The sequence below is a fragment of the Lepisma saccharinum genome, chromosome 26 (assembly GCF_977018435.1).
Source record: "Lepisma saccharinum chromosome 26, izLepSacc3.1, whole genome shotgun sequence".
Lineage (NCBI taxonomy): Eukaryota > Metazoa > Arthropoda > Insecta > Zygentoma > Lepismatidae > Lepisma > Lepisma saccharinum.
This window is the reverse complement of record NC_139254.1, coordinates 44494341-44513692: the sequence shown is the minus strand read 5'-3', so window position 1 is coordinate 44513692 and position 19352 is coordinate 44494341. Positions and strand designations below refer to the sequence as shown.

The 19352-nt window shown below is 37.5% G+C and overlaps 1 protein-coding gene across 1 annotated transcript in view; it reads right to left on the bottom strand.

The window, feature by feature from the left end:
* Mcm7 (minichromosome maintenance 7) overlaps positions 1–19352 on the bottom strand; it is a 92883-nt gene that overhangs the window by 15028 nt on the left and 58503 nt on the right. Inside the window, exons 11-12 of the mRNA XM_083112779.1 lie at positions 10485–10666; positions 2872–3023 (exon numbers count right to left, since the gene is read on the bottom strand). Of these exons, the coding sequence (XP_082968905.1) occupies positions 2872–3023; positions 10485–10666 (334 nt within the window). The remainder of the gene's footprint in view (positions 1–2871; positions 3024–10484; positions 10667–19352) is intronic.

The window sequence follows — 19352 nt, the reverse complement described above, 5'->3', positions numbered from 1 at the left end:
AAAATTTCCCTTTTAATACCACATTAATGTAGTTATCAGAGTATTAAGTATATTCCTGTGTAAAAGAGCCCTTTTTTGCTTTTCAAATATTTACAGCAGAATTAACCAATTTTCCAGGAATCGCGTAACTTGTAGGATAATTCAGACTTCAGGAAGTGTCAAGTCTGTGAATAGATTCTACATATCGTGTTTAAGAGTTTATTTCACATAATTTTGTGACAAAATATGGCGCCAAAATGCATTTCATACCTTCCAAAAACATGGAAAATGAACATTACATTTTATGTCTCATTTTGTGTTTTTATCGAAAACAAAATATGCAGGACTGGACGTACAGTTTTAAAGTGGGATCTGAACCATTGTGGAAATTGGTGTATCGAACCTGGGAACCTTTGATTACAAGGAGATATTACCACTACATCACTGGGGATGCCCTTGTAGTTATTATGGAAATAGTCAAAATACATACGGTACTATTTTCCTGTAGTTTACGGTTATTACAAGCATAAGAAAACAGTTTTTCTTTGTGACGTTTCAGGAGAACACACGCTCCTTTCATTAGACATTTATTTTCATTTTGACTACAAGTACAATATTTAGTCAAAATGAAAATAAATGTCTAATGAAAGGAGCGTGTGTTCTCCTGAAACGTCACAAAGAAAAACTGTTTTCTTATGCTTGTAATAACCGTAAACTACAGGAAAATAATTCTATAATGCAAGCAATGCGTACATACAAGAAAAACTACATACGGTACTTACTTACTTATTATTTTTAAGTGTATCCACACCTTTTTTCTTGTTTAAAATTTTTGTACTGCACATTCTGTAAGAGATATCATATTTTGCCACTTTTCTCCATCAAAACCACTGTGTGTATGATGCACACATAAATTTATTGTTCTCAATTTCTTAAAATGTGGGACATGTCCTTCTTGTGCTAATCCCTTCAACTGAACAGTGTTCTTCTACACCTTAACTCATCGCCCCATCTGCTCTTCCCTCAGAATTCTGGGTACCCACTTGGTGTGAACATTGGATGTGGTTTCAGTTCGTCACCATGTGTTGAGTTAGTTTGAATGAGATGTCAAGTGAAGCTGAAAGTTGCATATTCTGTCTTCTTGCAAGCGTACCTTGGTAATGTTGATATTTGTACATGCAGTGGATGGCTTTTCTGAATGTGCTTTGCTGCTCGTAAGGTTATTCTCCCACTAATGGCTAATAGTTGCATCACAGGATGAGTGCACTGATATTTCAAGAATTTCATCGCCACTCTTCACAGGCTTAATGCAAAATTCAATTGCACATGTATGCCGTACTCTCACATCAACATCTATATTCTCAATGACAACATGTACCAGGTATTTCCACTTGCTGTGAGAAAATGCTGAAGACTATCAAAGTTCAACTGCAGGGCAGACTTGTCAATGTCTAATGTCCACAAACACCAGCACCAAACTGTCACATCTACCCTTCTTCAGAAGAAACAGAGGCAGTCTGGTTACTTTTTAATCAGCCCTCATATATGGCAGCATAATCCTCCCCTACAGTAAAGTGTAAAGTTGATGTATCTTTACAGATACATCTCCAACCCTGCTTTGGCCAGTCAGCATACAAATGAGGATCAGTGTAGCACACGCACTGGGAGAACTGCATGTCCATAACCATTCAGGGTCCGACAGTTGCACGTAAGCGGCACTGAAGGAGAATATTGCATTTTTGGGGTTGGTATCCAGCAGTATCAATCCTTTGACAAGGTGGGGCCTGGGTCACCGCAATATAATCCTTCATGACAGCTTACATATAAAAACAGGTATTGACGTAACCACCAGCCAAGGTGGAGCCACTGATAATCTTCCCCAGCACCTTCATAGACTAGGTAAATCAAAAACTAAAGGCAATTTTGTGTTTTCGCAGGAATAAACGAAGATTGGGTGTGTCTGATGTCACCACATGTATACTTGAAGTGACGTGGAAGTAGGAGTATCCATCACTGCCCCATTCAGTTGAGTGTTGCGGAGCAAAAAGGTCGCATGTATGGACACACCACACCACAAATACACCATAGAGGAACAGCGCGCTGTAGTGCACTTTCTGTGGTTGGAGGGAGTTAAACCGGCAGACATTCACCGTCAGCTGTTACCGCAGTATGAAGCAAGCACCATGACTCAACAAAAGGTGTATGAGTGTGTGGACCGCTTTAAAGCTGTATGGTCGTCGGTTCAGGTCAGATGACGACGGCCAGCAGGCGGTGCAACCAAAAACCTTCTTCGTGGATGGGATACAGAAGCTGATTGCACAATACCAAAAGTGCATTGCCGTGCAGGGGCATATGTGGAAAAGTGATATGTGTAGTTCTTCTTCTTGTGTGGAAATAAAGATGTTATGTGAAAATTGCCTTTACTTTTTGATTTACCCTAATACAAGAGGTCTTTGTGACCAGCAGATGAGGTGGAGCCTTTGCCACTGAGAATAATCCTCCAAGGCAAAACATTTCTTCTCACTCCATATAGACACCGTCCCCAAACACATCATGTGTCCAGGGACTGAAGTATGATTTAGCAGATTACACACTACCCTGAAGACGGAGGCAGAATCAGCCTCCGAAACGTTGCTATTTTTAAGATTAACACAGTGGTTAAAAGTCCAAAACTGAGAATGAATGAACGACCATTGATCAGCTACAAAGAAGAATATATGGAACATAATCTGCTCAAGTCATATCAACATTCAAAATTTCAATTTCTCACAAATTTTAAGTGTTTGATTACAGAGCAAGGAAGAAAATAAAGCCACTTGTAATACCCAACACAACTTAAAAAAGGAGCATCAACATAATAAGAATTTCTCACCATAAGCAAGTATTACTTACCAACAATATAGTCAGTGAGATCTTCAGGTATTGTGGGCTGCTTCTTCTTGCACAGTGCAATGTATCTTCGCATCAGCTGCATGTCCAGGGACTGGAACTGTGTGGGTGGTTGCTTGCAATGCTGGTGGACGTAAGTGATATGCTGAGCGAGCCTAAGTGGAAAGAGGTTTAGTTTACCACTGTTACCACATGAACCAGGTGATTGAAATGGACTCTGATAAGTTTGAGTTACATTTTTACGCATAGTTTTTAGTACATGCCTGACGAAGCCAGGCAGGTGGCAAAATAGATCGCGAACACAAACTATGCAGAAAAATGAAACGGGAATATATAAGACTAAATTACAGATCTCAGAATAACCAACAAACAGATATCTTTAGATACAACGGTTTTCCTTGTGAACAGATTGATTGATTGGTTGATTGGTGTTTTAAGTACACTTTATGCACAGTAAGGTTAATCGGGACTGGACCTACAGTGTGAAGTAGGATCCGAACCACTATGTGTGTCTACTGGGTATCGAAGCCGGGAACATTCATTACACCCTGTGAACAGAGTAATTTTACTCAACCAAAGTATAGCAATTATAGTTTTTCTTGTATGTACGCATTGCTTGCATGATAGAATTATTTTCCTGTAGTTTACGGTTATTACAAGCATAAGAAAACAGTTTTTTCTTTGTGACGTTTCAGGAGAACACACGCTCCTTTCATCAGACATTTATTTTCATTTTGACTAAAGATACAGTTATAACAAGCTATATTACAACAATGTAACATTGACAACATCCATTATATAACAGATTCTTTTTGTTTAAAAATTACTAACCATTGTTATAACTGTATCTTTAGTCAAAATGAAAATAAATGTCTGATGAAAGGAGCGTGTGTTCTCCTGAAACGTCACAAAGAAAAAACTGTTTTCTTATGCTTGTAATAACCGTAAACTACAGGAAAATAATTATAGCAATTATGTTTCTATAATCATAAAAAAATAATAAATTTTGCTCAAAATAACAGACTATTTATAGGTATACAGAATTGGTAAAATTATGCACCAATAAGGCTTTCTTGGTCAATATCAATAGACCCTGACTAATATGTCGTGCCGCATTTGTAATAAACAATTAATTTAATAAGAATTTTATTTTATTTTGAGATATCAGCCCCATTCATTCTTCATTGTGTATGTAGCTTGTTGAAGTTATACTTCAAAACAAAACAGACACATATGCTATGCAAACAAGCATTAAGGTAAACATTATTACTTGTACCACACATCAGTTACATGTCTTGGCAAAAATACTCTGAGTATTGCAACACTGCCAATTTAAGATTATAGATATAGCAGTGGCCACCTGCAAAAATAAAATATTTCAACTTCCGCTATCTTACTGCATACCGTTACGCTGTGTGGCGCTTTCAAATTCACTTGTTGCACGACGAGAGGCGAACTGGTATATGAAACTGCTGCCCCCTCGGGGACTGCCAGTACATCTCCATGTTAACCCTAACGTAAGCACTGCTTCCATTTCTAACCCTGCTAGGCCCTTGTCAATGGTAAAAAGCGGATGTACGGTGGTGCTGCCGAATGGTAGAAATCAAAAGCTCTCACACTATGGAGGACACCACACATAAACATGCGATTACTGAGAGAAACAGTGGCCAGCCATGTAACATGTCTGTTTCGCTTGTCAGTCAGTGTGTGATAGTTTAAGTTTTCGAATCTATTCAAAGAGTTATTTCTTTTCTGGCAGTAAGTTATACAGAGTGTCCGAAAAGTCACGCAACGCGGTGTTTACGACCGTATAACGGAATAGCGAAACGGAATGAGAAGAAACGCTTTCTGCCAAGATAATGCCCTGTATATTGGGAAAATTTAGAGAGACAAACATACGTAAGAACATGCATGTTTTAATAACAAATAAGCAAAGTGTTGCCAAAGGCGGAAAAAAAAATATTTGCAAATCATGTATATTGATGCACAGAACTCACTGAGGTAAATTATTGCAACATTTCACAATACCAACGAACAATTTGGATGGCCATCTAATGAATTTGACAGAAAAATAACTTTGACGAAGTTTCAAAAACATTGCAGAAGGGAATAAATGGGCTGTTCCAAAAATCGATGTTTTCACAATATTACGAGAGACACTGGCAACACTGTTGGTGTCACGCGTCACTAACAGACGTGTTTCACCTCAGGCTATCACACTAAGGCACTTTTAACGACAAAGGAGAAAGTTGGTTATTCTCGAACATATGCAATATGTGTATATATGTGTATGTAACATACACCTTGCAACCCTGAAATGTGTGTATCACTACAAATTAAAGCAAATGTTTGAAGTGTCCACCATATTCTTGGATACATAAGTTGGTTCGCCATAAATCCTTGGATATTAGACGATCACCAAAAAATTCTCTCAGCATACGAAGCGATTCATTAGATGTATGGCAACTTGCTCCATCTTGTTGTAGCCAAACATCACGTTCGTCTTCTTCCAGGAGAGCAACGAATTGCATTATGAGATCCCCGTACACAGCATCGCGATATTCCACACCATACACCGATTTTCGGAGAGTGCAAGGGTAGTTCATGCAACTTATGTGGGTTTTCTGTCGACCAATGCCTGGAATTTTGGCTGTTGACATACCTATCCAATTGAAACCACATTTCAGGGTTGCAAGGTGTATGTAATTTGTTGCATATGTTCGAGAAAAACCAACTTTCTCCTTTGTCGTTAAAAGTGCCTTAGTGTGATAGCCTGAGGTGAAACACGTCTGTTAGTGACTCGTGACACCAACAGTGTTGCCACTGTCCCTCGTAATATTGTGAAAACATCGATTTTTGGAACAGCCCATTTATTCCCTTCTGCAATGTTTTTGAAACTTCGTCAAAGTTATTTTTCTGTCAAATTCATTAGATGGCCATCCAAATTGTTCGTCGGTATTGTGAAATGTTGCAATAATTTACCTCAGTGAGTTCTGTGCATCAATATACATGATTTGCAAATATTTTTTTTCCGCCTTTGGCAACACTTTGCTTATTTGTTATTAAAACATGCATGTTCTTACGTATGTTTGTCTCTCTAAATTTTCCCAATATACAGGGCATTATAGTTTTTCTTGTATGTACGCATTGCTAGCATGATAGAATTATTTTCCTGTAGTTTACGGTTATTACAAGCATAAGAAAACAGTTTTTTTCTTTGTGACGTTTCAGGAGAACACACGCTCCTTTCATCAGACATTTATTTTCATTTTGACTAAAGATACAGTTATAACAATGGTTAGTAATTTTTAAACAAAAATAATCCGTTATATAATGGATGTTGTCAATGTTACATTGTTGTAATATAGCAACTTAACTGAAAAAAGCAGTCTATTTTATTTTTATTTTAGAATTTTTTAAATTATGAATCCCAAATATCATCAGGTAATTCAAATTCATCATTGTTTTCACAAAGTCTCTTGATGTTTTCTGTTACATTAAATTTTAAAGATGGTGGCTTACTCCATTTGTGAAAAAGAAAACTCCACACTGGATCTATGTTACCATTTTCATTATTTAATTTATTCCAGTGTTCTTCTGCAATGAACGAGGCTTCCCAGACATTCAACTCTGTGTTTCCCGTTAATCTTTTTAAAACCCTTCTCTTTTTAATCAAATGCTTCTCTTCGATGATATGAGTTGACAAACCTCTTCTTGGGTTTAGATTTATAATGTCCAAATCATGTTCGTGCCATCTTATTGCCATTTTCCTTGCTGTTTGTCCCACATAATCTTTTGAACATGAACAACTTATATTATATATTCCTGTGGTTTCCACATCTGGTAGCGAGTTTCTCATTTTGAATTCATTAAATGTACATTCCAAACTTCTTGGTGCTTTAAAAACAATTTTGAAATTAAAACTTTTAAAAATTTTTGCAATTTTATGTGAGAATCCCTTGTGGAATGGAATGCACACAAATTTCTTTTCAACAGATTTTTCATCTTTGTCTGTATTTCTCTTTTCCTTTAGTTTTCTTGCAACTTGTTTTTTGATTTGGTTTATTCTGTTAGTGTGAAAGCCATTTTCTTTTGCTATATTAAAGAGCCTTTCTTCTTCATTTTTGATATCCTCATTATTAGAACATAGTCTTTGTGCTCTCAGGAAAAAATTTAAAAATATGTTATCCATTGTTATACGCGAATGTTCTGATTTGGCATGGATGTATTTTTCCCCCGCTAATTTTTTCTATGGACTGATGTTTGAATTGTTGAGTCAGTTGTCTTAATTTGCAGATCAAGGAAAGAAATTACATTGTTATTCATGGGTTCGCAAGTGAATTTTATGCGACGATGTGATTCATTTAACGATTTAAATACGTCCATGATGGTGTTCTCATTTTTAGCAATAATTAGCACATCATCTACATATCTGATGTAGAGTTTGATATCCGCACCTATCGCATTAACAATTGGAGATTCTATGTAATGAAGGAAAATGCTGGAGATGATTCCGGATACTGGGTTTCCCATTGATAGACCATTATTTTGCTGATAGATTTTGCCATCAAATATAAAGTAATTGTAATTTGCACATACAGTAAACCATCGAACCATTTCCCATGATTCTACTGGGTTAACCTTCATCTCAATAAGCCATCTGTGTAATCCATACAGGGCATTATCTTGGCAGAAAGCGTTTCTTCTCATTCCGTTTCGCTATTCCGTTATACGGTCGTAAACACCGCGTTGCGTGACTTTTCGGACACTCTGTATAATCTGGTGTTCTGAATGGTAAGTCGTACAAGCAAAAATGAATAATTCAATGAAAGACCGCCGCATGGAGTTCATCTTCAAATAGTTAAAGGTTTTCTTTTTTCCTCCTCACAATAAGTAGTAAAGTAAAATAAAGTACTCCAGTGCTTGTTTATTTAATACGAGGGTCACTATTTATATTTTGAGCCTAACAATGAAAAAACAGGAATTTGGCATTGAAAACTGCTTTATTGTTTTTCGAAGTATTCTCCTTTATGGTCAATACACTTTTGCATTCGTTCAAACCATTTGCAAAGCAGTTTTTCCAATATTCTTGAGATACCTCCATAATATGGTTTTTGAACGCACCAACGGCATCTTCCGCCGACGAAAATCGTTGTCCACGCAATTTATTCTTGACATTCAGGGAACAAGAAGAAGTCATTGGGTGATAAATCAGGACTGTACGGCGGATGACCCATCAATTCGATTTTTTGACTGTTCATAAAGTCGGCTGTTAGACGAGATGTGTGACAGCTGGCATTGTCTTGATGAAGAATGATCCGACGGCGTTTGTTTGTTTTCCATATTTGACCGAAGACCTCTGGCAAACAAATTGTTGTGTACCATTCAGAGTTGACCGTTCTATGTTACTCTAAAGGCACAGTTGCTACATGACCAGTTTTCCCGAAAAAATAGGCGACCATTTGTTTCGATGTGCTTCGAGCGCGAACAACTTTTGTTGGATTCGGTTCATCTTGAAACATCCATACAGTCAGTCGACAGCTGTTTACATTCCGGCTCATATGCATATCTCCATGATTCGTCACCTGTTACAATCTTATATACGTCTTTTGAAGAACCACGATTGTATTTATTGAGCATTTGTTTGCACCAATTGACGCGAGCATCTTTTTGAGTTTTTGTCAAATTGTGTGAGATCCAACGAGAACATACCTTTCTCACAGCTAAATGATCATGTAATATTTTATATATGCTGGTGGAACTAATGCCTATGGTTGCCTCAATCTCACAGTATGTCACATGACGATCTTGCAGTATTAGGTTTTGCACAGCATCAATGTTTTCTTGAACAACAACTGATTTTGGACGACCTTCGCGAATCTCGTCGGTGAGCGAATGGCGGCCACGATTAAATTCGTTATACCAGCGTTTCACAGTGGCAAAGGATGGGGCTTCATCGCCAAATGTGGAAGTAAGTTGATCGATGCACTCTTGTCTTGATAATCCACGTTGAAAATCGTAAAAAATCATCGCACGAAAATGTTCACGAGTTAATTCCATTTTATTGTTGTCACGCAATCTCCAAGGCAACATAAACAACACAAATGAAGCTATTGACAAAACATTTGAAGTACCTTATGGTCAATAATGCCAAATGATTCCGTGCATTGCGCCTAACTTCAATCAGTGTTGCCAAGGCTCAAAATATAAATAGTGGCCCTCGTACATGCAATTTTATTATTTTGAAAAACAGTTGCATTAATTTTAAGTAAAACTTATCTGTTAGATCAATTTTACTTGCATATTAACTCCACAGTAAACGTGTATGCTCTTTCCCTGCTAAGAGCTAGTACCGAGCTCTCTGTATATCTATGTGAATCAATCAGGCTAGAACATGATCAGCCTCTAACAACTTTTGTAATGCCAAGGGTTTTACATAAATTTAGTCAATACATCTCTTAGAATTTGAGAAAAATGTTATAAATAAATAGGAGAAAGCTGGGCACCTGAGCAAAAATAGTTCTTTTACAGACAGTAATGTTAGTTAATTTGGTGTTTTAAGTCCACTTTATGCACAGTAAGGCTAATCGGGACTTGACCTACAGTTTAAAGTGGGATCCGAACCACTATGTGCCTCCACCAGGTATCGAACCTGGGACTCCTTAATTACAAGGCAACAACGGTACCACTGCACCATCGGGGAGGCCCTACAGAAAGTGAAGTACTGTATTTGCTGGCATATAAGATGCACCCTTTTTTTAACACATTTTTGAGGAAAAAACTTAATCACTGAAGATCATAATTCATTTACAGTATTTCAAAAATAAAGTTATATGTACGTCTACTTTCAAGAAATACCTTACGTAATGTAAATAGGAAAGAATATATTTTAATGGTCTTTGTCAAAACCCAGACATTCATATCCTGAGATAAATGAAGAGTCACTTGAAACCTCGTTTAATCAAAATCTGAGTCCACATACAACAAATATAAAAAGTGGGAATATAATCAAAATGTCGATCGGCTATTCATTGATTTTAAAAAAAAGCATATGATTTGGTTAAAAGAGATAGAAGCTTGTAAATGTGATAAAAGTATGTAACAGTGAGACAGAAAGTAAAATTTGTGTGGTTATTAATATAACTAACTCTCTAGCCTTCTTAAACCTGAAGGTTTATGGCTGCAGCAACACAGGCCTTTCATTTGTCCCCATCCTGAGCAAGATCTAGCCAGTCTTTTTAATATGTCTGACAAATTTACAATTCATGATGGGTTGACAGGGAGATGCATTATCTCCATTGCTCTTTAATTTTGCCTTAGAATATGTTGTTAGGAAGGTAAAAGAAACTAAGGAAGGACTAAAATAAACCCTGTCAGAAACTTACAGGGTTAACCAATTGCTTCTACCAAGTGAGATTTACCTGGTAAAAATGAGAATGAACATTTCAAAATAAGAAAAATACAAAATTGAATATTCCCATTTTCTACATCTTTAGGTTAATTGATGAATGATATTTAATGACATTCATGAAGAAACAATCAATCGCAAAGGAAATACAGGACTCAAACCCACAGTCTTCGGTGGCGGTATTCAATTTTTATGTTACTAGCCTCACCTCAAATCGTTGTCCCTGTCAGGTTTATCTTGGATGAGCCAGAGGAGATCAAATCTGGACAAGAGGGCAGCTGGCAACTGGATGTTCTGCTCAATGGTCTTCCTTGGATTGTAACGCCCGTAAGCAGGGTTGGCAGCAGCCAGAATGCTCACTCTAGCATTCAGACTAGTCATTATACCAGCCTAGAAATAGATGGTAGCATGGTTCAAATTTCAAAACTTTATGTAAACGATTCTTACATTCATTAATTTCAAGTACAGTATGTATATTTTAGGGATGGGCTGATATGAAATTTTGTCCGATACCGATAAAGTACTGATATAAAATTTACCAATACCGATATTCTACCGATCCGATATAAAATTAGTAGAGGCATGCAAATTTCGTTTTTGACGAAAACACAAAATATGAAATAACATGCTGTAATGTTCATTTCTCATGTTTCTGAAAGGTCTGAGGTGCATTTTTCTACCCTGTTTTGTCACGAAATAATGCGAAATGAACTGCAAAATGCGAAATTGACTCTTAAACATGAAATTTATAACGTTTATATACCGACGCGACACTTTCTGAAGTCTGAAGTATCCTGTGAGTTATGCAATTCACGGAAAATTGATTAATTTTGCTGTAAATATTTGAGAAGCAAAAATGGATACCTTTACACAGGAATAAACTTAATACTCTGGTAACTACATAAATGTGCTATTAGAAGGGAAAAGTATATTTTGTGTAATAAGTGTAGTTTTTAAATCAAATTTAGGATTATATTCACAATTTTAAAACCAAAATGTAATTTCATATAGCACTTTTGATGAGATTATTCACTGCTATAACATCGAAATTTTATTTTATTTACCGCTTTTGAACCTGAAATAGACTCTGTTTTTGTACCAAAATTTTGCTTTTTTATTTACCAAAAAATATGTGCCTCTAAAAATTAGACATGGTCCTTGAAGAACCTGAAAGGTTCGTTGACCTCCTTAATAAATTGTTTCAAGGTGACTGCAGTGCAAAAGAAGTTGCATATTTGGGCATTTACTTTTTTAGAAAGTAGAGCATGGAGGTTATCCATAAAAATTACAACAAAATGCCAGAATTTTGCACTAATTTATCAGCTATTTATTGATATATCGGATCGGTAATTTTACCGATAAACTGATATGCCTATATATGCCGATACCGATAGATTACCAATTAATCGGTCCCATCCCTAGTATATTTAAAAGTACATTTTTAAAATACTGCCAAACAGAACCAATTTGTTAATACTTTAAAAAAAAGTAATTATGTCAAAACTGGCAAACATTATTTATTGGCTGAGTTTATGACAGAACTCTTACTGGTTTTCACTGATACTAACGTTGATGCTAGAATATTACAACAATTGAAAGTTGATCCATATCTTGATTAATATTAATAGTTAAGTAATCCACTGCAAGTATATGCATCAATTTACTCTAGTTTCACTCTAAAATATTCAAGAATTAGAGAGGAATATTAAAATAGTATCCACTATGCTTGCAATGCTTAAAAGAAAGTGAGTCAATTTGGTACCTCCTTCGTTTCTTGCAGATTCGAGAGAATACTTAAACAACCTCTTGTGAAATAATTCAAGGGAAGCATCTAGGTGAACATAAACACAAACGGTAATAGTAATAGGCTGGCTGTCAGTAGTTAGCCACTGGCCCACATGGGATGTTACGGAATGGTCTTTAAGCACTTCTGGCTTTCCTACATTGAAAAAAGTAAGCTTCTGTTCATGTTCAACTGACTGAAATCCGGTATTTGCCAGATTTGTGGGGCGCAAGGGATGTCAGATCCTTCGAAATTTCAAATTTATACATGGTTTTGCTCACTCCTTCTTTAGTTTTTCTAAACTGTAATTAACATAACATTTATACGAGGTATATTCAGGACCTTCAAACTAGCAGTTAGCAGTATAAGACGTTCCATACATATCATATTATTTGGCCAGTAATACCTTTTAACTATTCTTCTTTTTCATCCGAAGTACCATAAAAATCAGAAAGTTTCTTCATTTTGTGATGAGCTTATTTCAACTGCATTGCACATTAGTGTCACCATCTTGAATGGAATACTGTTGCAACATTCAAAAACTGCAGAATTTAAGATTTACAGCAATATACAGGGTTAATCAAAAGTATCGGGACAGGCCAGTAATAATGATACACGTGGGTGGAGGAAAATCACATGTTGCAAGTGGGTATTGGTGCGGAAACTGCATTTAATGGGGGTGTGGCCATCATGGCAGCCATCTTGGATACTGCAATATTGGATATCACTAGGGATGTGCCGAAGCAGATATTTAAACCGGTACAGATTATACTAGAGTTTTACCTTCTAATAAGTTATAAATTCTAGTTTTGTAAGATTTATTGACAATTAGGTTATGATTTATCATTATTGTAGAGTTCTTGTAATAAAATTATTGCAAACTCTCATTCAGAGGAGCAAACTAACTCAAAATCGGAAATAAAAACAGTACATTGTTGAACCAGGATCTGCTGTTGTATTGGAAATTCAAAAATGAGTATTCAAACCTGAAGCAAGTGCTGAGAAAATACTTGGGCATACCTGCTGCATCAGTATTCAGTGATTGAGTGTTCAGTGTTGTTGAACAGATATGCGATAAGAGAAGTAGTAGGATACTTCCTGAACTGCTTCCAAAACTCGTGTTTCTGAAGTTGAATCTGACAGCAGTAAATTGCCAACATTAAGAACAGGAATTAATTTTGCATTTCAAAGACCTGCTTGTGCACTAATGTTAAATCTCTTGAGAATCATGTTCTTAAAGGTTCACATGACCACCATTTGTAGATGCAAATGTACATTCGCATCTCTTGAGAATATATATGTATATACTTATGATATGCAATAGAAATGTACATAGCAAATTTATTTTTGTCATGCAGACAATAACATCCCATTTCTGTTTAATAATCTTATGTATCGGAATCAGTTAAATATCGGCATCGGTATCGGTTCCAAAAATTATTGGTGAATACATCGGCATCGTAAATTTTCAGCTTCGTCTCATCCCTAGATATCACACAATATTTTCAAATGAAAAGGGGTATGTATGACACATCAATTTAGGCTAGAATCGTCCCACAAATGACAATCCGAACTCATTTTGGACCTATCGTCATTCGTGGAAGAGATAGGGTGTGCTACGTTTGACTGCAAAAAATTAGATTTGTCTGAAAGTATTGTTTACTGTATTCCTGTGGGTAACTGTACACTACAAATTACAGAGAGCATGAACAAGAAAACATGACATTGACTTACAGACTGCCGCGGTGGCTCAGTCGGTAACGCGTCTGACTACCATGCTAAAGGTCCCGGGTTCGATCCCCGGCCGGTTCAAATCCGGGAACTTTTCTAACGATGGAAGCGGCCCCGGCACCCACCCAGCGTCGAATAACATGGGTACCTGGGGGAAACCCTGGGGGGTAAAGGCGGTCAGGGGCGTGATGCTGATCACATCACCCCCACTCACGACCGGATCAAGAAAGTGTGGGGCGTTACCCCCACACCCCCTATACGCCTTTATGGCGTGGTGCTATGCACAGGGGAGCACTTTACCTTTTTTTTTTACTGCCTCAAAGCAACTGCTCAAACTGCTTCCCATCGACTGTCTGACAATATGCCAACCGATCGTAAAAACTGCAAAGTGCACGTTGTAGCATATCCCGAGAAAGTCCTCTTGTTTCGTCCACAATGCGATTCCGTAGATCATTCAGGGAGTGTGGTTTGGTGCAATACACTTTGTCCTTCAAGTGCCCCTAGAATGTAATCCAGGGGTGATTGAGCGGGAGATCGGTTTTCCTCAGTTCCCCAAGGCGAATGCTGGGATGGTACCTTACTTCGAGGCCGTGACTTCTACTTCTCTTTGTTTCTTCCTTTACTGCCTCTAGTCCTTTCCCCGGGTTGTTTTGATAGTTTGTGGAAAACAACATATCGCAAATTACTGAATTAAAGAATGCCAGTCTATACAATCCTTCCTTACAACAGAGTAACATACTCTTTTGTAGCTAACAATCCTATTCGACGAATTAAGAGCATCAGGTACGTATTTGTTTTACTTTTCCTTCCACGGTTCGTCTGGATATGGACTCTACCTGTACACATACCTTGTAGATTATAGTCAACTTCCTCGAAGGTCAGTTGCATTTGTTATCGTCCTTGCGAACGTTCTGCATGTCGCTCATGTTGGTGAGTGTTGTGCCAAAGGAAGGAGATGTGTGTCCGTGTCAGTGGTCAAAATGGAGCTCAGTGAACGAGAACGTATTATGTTATTAATGATGCGTGGCTATGGAGATCGCAAGCGATCGTATACCAAGGTGCGACAGTTACTTAATGCTACATTTCCTGAACGTAACCCAATTTCAAACTCAACCGTCGAAAGAACCATTTGACGTTTTGCAGCAAGTGGAAGTGTTAAAGACCGTGTCCGATCAGGAAGGCCGAAATCGTGTAGCAAGGAGGCAGTTTCTTTGGATGTGTTAAAATCTTTTGTGAAAAATCCGCATGCATCAACAACCAGCGTTGCCAACATGCTGGCCATTTCCCAGAGTTCAGTGCAACGAATTTTAGTGTGCAGTAAGTTTAAACCCTACAAAGTGAATTTAGTGCACGAACTGACGGAAGATGACTTTGATCGCCGTATTGAATTTTGCGAAGTAATGATGCGAAATATCGATAACGATAGTAGGTATTCACCTCAATGACATTGTATTCTCTGATGAAGCGACATTTATGTCAAATGGGCAGGTGAACCAACAGAACTGTCAATATTGTAGTGATGAAAACCCACATTGGGTGATGGAACATCATACCCACAGAAACTGAATGTTTGGGTAGGAATGATGGGAGGCATCGTTCTTGGCCCTTTCTTCATTGACGGCAATCTGACAGGTGAGAAGTACAGGAAAACCTCGTTAATACGATATTGGTTAATACGAAGTACCCTTTAATCTGAAGTTCTTCCCATTCCCCAGCCGATAAGATAGGATTTATAATGTATTTCAGTACGGATAAATCGAAATACGGATAATTTTTAATACGAAGTTGTTTACAAGACCCTTCCGCAAAACTGGTTTCGCTTAATTCGAAGTAGACACCTGCGTAAGTCGACAAGAGAAGATCGAATGTGGAGAGAGCTTGGACGTTATTTTAACTTGACCTTGACACGCTTCCTTGTCCTAAGAGCTGCTGACAACTCGAGGGAAGCAGCCCGAAATGCCCGCTGGACATTGACATTCTTTGTCAATGTGCATGGGAGGTTAAGCTCTTTCCCCGCTGAATGCGCCACCTAGGAAATATTCACCAGTGCTAGATGAGAAATGCGAGATAAGATCGCACGAATGTTCCAAAATACAAGGCATGGCACCTGGAAGTCACACCCATCTATCTAGCTCTGAGCTCGAGGTACAGCAATTTCCTGTGAGCGAGCAACTTGTGGCCTGGTAGCAGACAACTTCCGGTAACCACTTTTATTAAAAGTGTGTTCTTTGTGCCCTGTAGAACTTCATAAAAAAAAGGGAAACTGTTACAGATAATCGAAGCCACATAGGCCAACTAAAGATCATCAACCCGCTTAATGCGTTGTCATCTAGAGTCGTTTTCACGTTCAGAAGAGACAACGGCGCTTATGGAGAAACCGCACAGTGTTGCCAATACAGCGCTAGCTCATGTCGCCGGGAAATGATGACCTTCCTTCACAATGAAGGTGTTACATATTTTGTATATATAATGATAATTATATGTAATTATTAATATTAATATTATACTGTGAACGTTACAGTTACCCTTTTTACTATGATCCATTGCGATCACTACACACGCGAGTGTAATGCACGAATATGACACTTCAGAAATCACTTAAAAAAGTAAAAATCACAGAGCTCACACAACTGAAAACACTTTTTCGGGAGAGGGAAAAAGTCTAAACAGACCAAAGCAGATCTCTCACTCAAGTAAGGGGACCCTGGCACATGGGTTAGAGTCAAGTTGCAACCCAAACAAACAAATGAGTTATGGCCCACGTGAACTGATAAGACGCGAATGACTCAAGCAAGGCATGTCATATTTCTATCTTGAAGCCCCATATTTTGTCACGTGTTGGAAAGCCTTTCAAAGGTTAATATGGTGTCTATGAATTTATGTGTACGTTGGAAACTGAAAGGTGATCTTCATTTCTGCATTAATGTCGACAGTAATGTAAACGAAAACAACGTGTATTTGCGACAGCACTAATGTTGCTCACAACAGCAGCATTGGAAATAATTGTCAATTATTAAATTTAAGTAATTTCAATTCTATTATAACAAACTGCATGAAGTTCATATTTTTATTGAATGGAAATAAAATAACAACTGGAAAACTTTGTGGTGATAGCCGGAATGCTGCGGTGAGTCGGCTCAAGATGGCCAGACAATGTCTCCTTACTTCGCGCGCGGTTCGGGTTAAAAAGAAACTCCAATTGCATGGAAGTAATATTTATGGGAACCTTTGAGTGGTTATAAAAAATAATTTCATTATTTTCTCCACAACTTTGTCGCTGGAAGTTTTTACTTGGAATTACAGAACAAAAAATGGCCAGCGACGACATTTTCTACTGCACGAATATAAAAAATTTCCACATACTTTATTTGAATATTTTTTAATGCAAATATGCTTTAAAGTATTGATAAATTCTGAGTACCACCGTCACCTATGACAATTAAAAAACAGTGTCAATTTTTTTCATAATGAAAGCTTCAATTTTACGGCATGTTTCAACGTTAGGAATGAAAACAATGTAAAAATTGTGTTTTCACAGAAAATTTGCGTTTTTAATTTATCTAAAATTATGTAAGCAAGTTACCAGTTTTTTGTGTTCACCATCGTATTCTCTACAAAATTTCCTGCAAAATTGCAGGTACCGATTTTACTTAAGCTAAATTTGTAAATCCAGAAATTTGACAACAGCGCGCTCGTATTTCCCATAAGAAAAGCATTGCCCATAAGAGCCCATTGTGTCTTCTGAACGTGAAAACGACTCTAGGTTTCCTGCGAAAGTTGACGTCGATCTTACGTATGTTGCAACTCCAGTTTCCCGCTTCATACGTTTCCCAAAAACGAACAAAAACCGCATGATAAGTAAAAGAAAAGTGACCCCCTTCCTTCTCCTACAACAGCTCATTATCAGCCACTGGTGTGCATCATAATGTGATAATTGCAGAATTCAGGTCCCTCTTTCTTGTTTGAATGCAGCTGTCTGGATACGAAATATTGCCCGTATTATTGTCTGTTACATGGTAAAAGGTAATGCAAGATCATTTTTTTTTCACACTGCTGATAAAAAGTTCAGTCTTAGACAACTGCAACTGCGTTATCTTTAAAATGCGGATCCACTGGAATAAGCGTCATTGTTTTGAATCTCGCAAAGCCATATAATCCCCGCTTTTCTTCAGAACCATTAGCGTGCTGCTGTTAAAAAAAAACAAAAAAAAACAACAACAACAACAACCTGCAATGCTCAATGTAGGAATACGAGAGGAAATGTTTTGGCGGAGCAGTGTATCACCTCCAGAATACTCCTGAAACCTACAATAAATTGTCGATTAATCTGAAAATACGCAAGTTTCGTAAAGCTTGTTTTAAGTTCATTTTATGCTGATGAGCTAAGTGAGACTAAATATACAGTTTAAAGTGGGATCCAAACCAGAGTGATTATCGAGTGCGGCACTGTTTAATGTGTCATAGGATACACATTCGGTGCAAACAGATCACAAGTTGTGTGTTTACTTTTTCAGAGTGGATTACAATGCAAGTTGAGGAAGAGTTTGAACTGATCCCTGTAAAGGGGGAGGAGCGAATATGAAGTTAACTGCAGCAAAGAATATGTGACTTCTTTTACGATGTGTTTTAGACAGCCGAACCAGAACGAAATTTACAGCCCCGATTATTTTGTTTTGTTTTGTGCCAGGAAAAGAGAATCTTCTCTTACCAGTTAATCCTGTAACGGACAATGTTCTAGTGAATGTACGTAAAATTCAATATTCATTCTGTCCGATTATCTCCCGTCTCTTGCTTGTGCCAGTGTGACTACTGTCAAGATTCTTCCGAGTTTCACTTCTTGCAATAAACGAGATTGTTTTCCTTTCCGTAGGACTCAGTGCAAACTGGTTTCTTATGAACTAAAATTGTAAGAATTTTGTGGAAGAGCAACGACTTTGCACAATTAAAAGAAAATACCATTTTTTATAAGACTTTTTGCCACGACATGCATCCCATGCATAACCGGTTGTATAACTAGGCAGGATAAATGGTGTTAACCATCTCCTTGGAATCTTTGTGTCCGCGTTAAGCTCCGTGTTCTCATTTTGTGTAACATATTTTACACTTTCTTTAAAACGTACAATATTATTATATAGTACATATAAAGCTTATTTTCTGAGCTACCACCAAGTATAAAACATCCTTTGTGGGGGTAATTTATACTCTACTTTATTTACACCTGAAAACAGGCGCCATCTTGAAAAGTTTGGATAACTTGAAGTCGTTTAATACGAAGTTGACATTTTTTGGTCCCTTGAACTTCGTATTAACGAGGTTTTCGTGTATTTGACAATGCTTTGTGAACAGATTACCCTCCCATCCAAGTGTCCACACAGGACTTTAATCGTGTTTGGATCCAACAGGACGGAGCACCGCCACAATATGGATGGGAAGTTCGACAATACTTACATGAAACCTTTCCACAACGATGGATTGGAAGATGAGGTATGATCAAATGGCCTGCAAGATCTCCTGATCTATCACCCCTGGATTACTTTCTATGGGGGCACATGAAGGACAAAA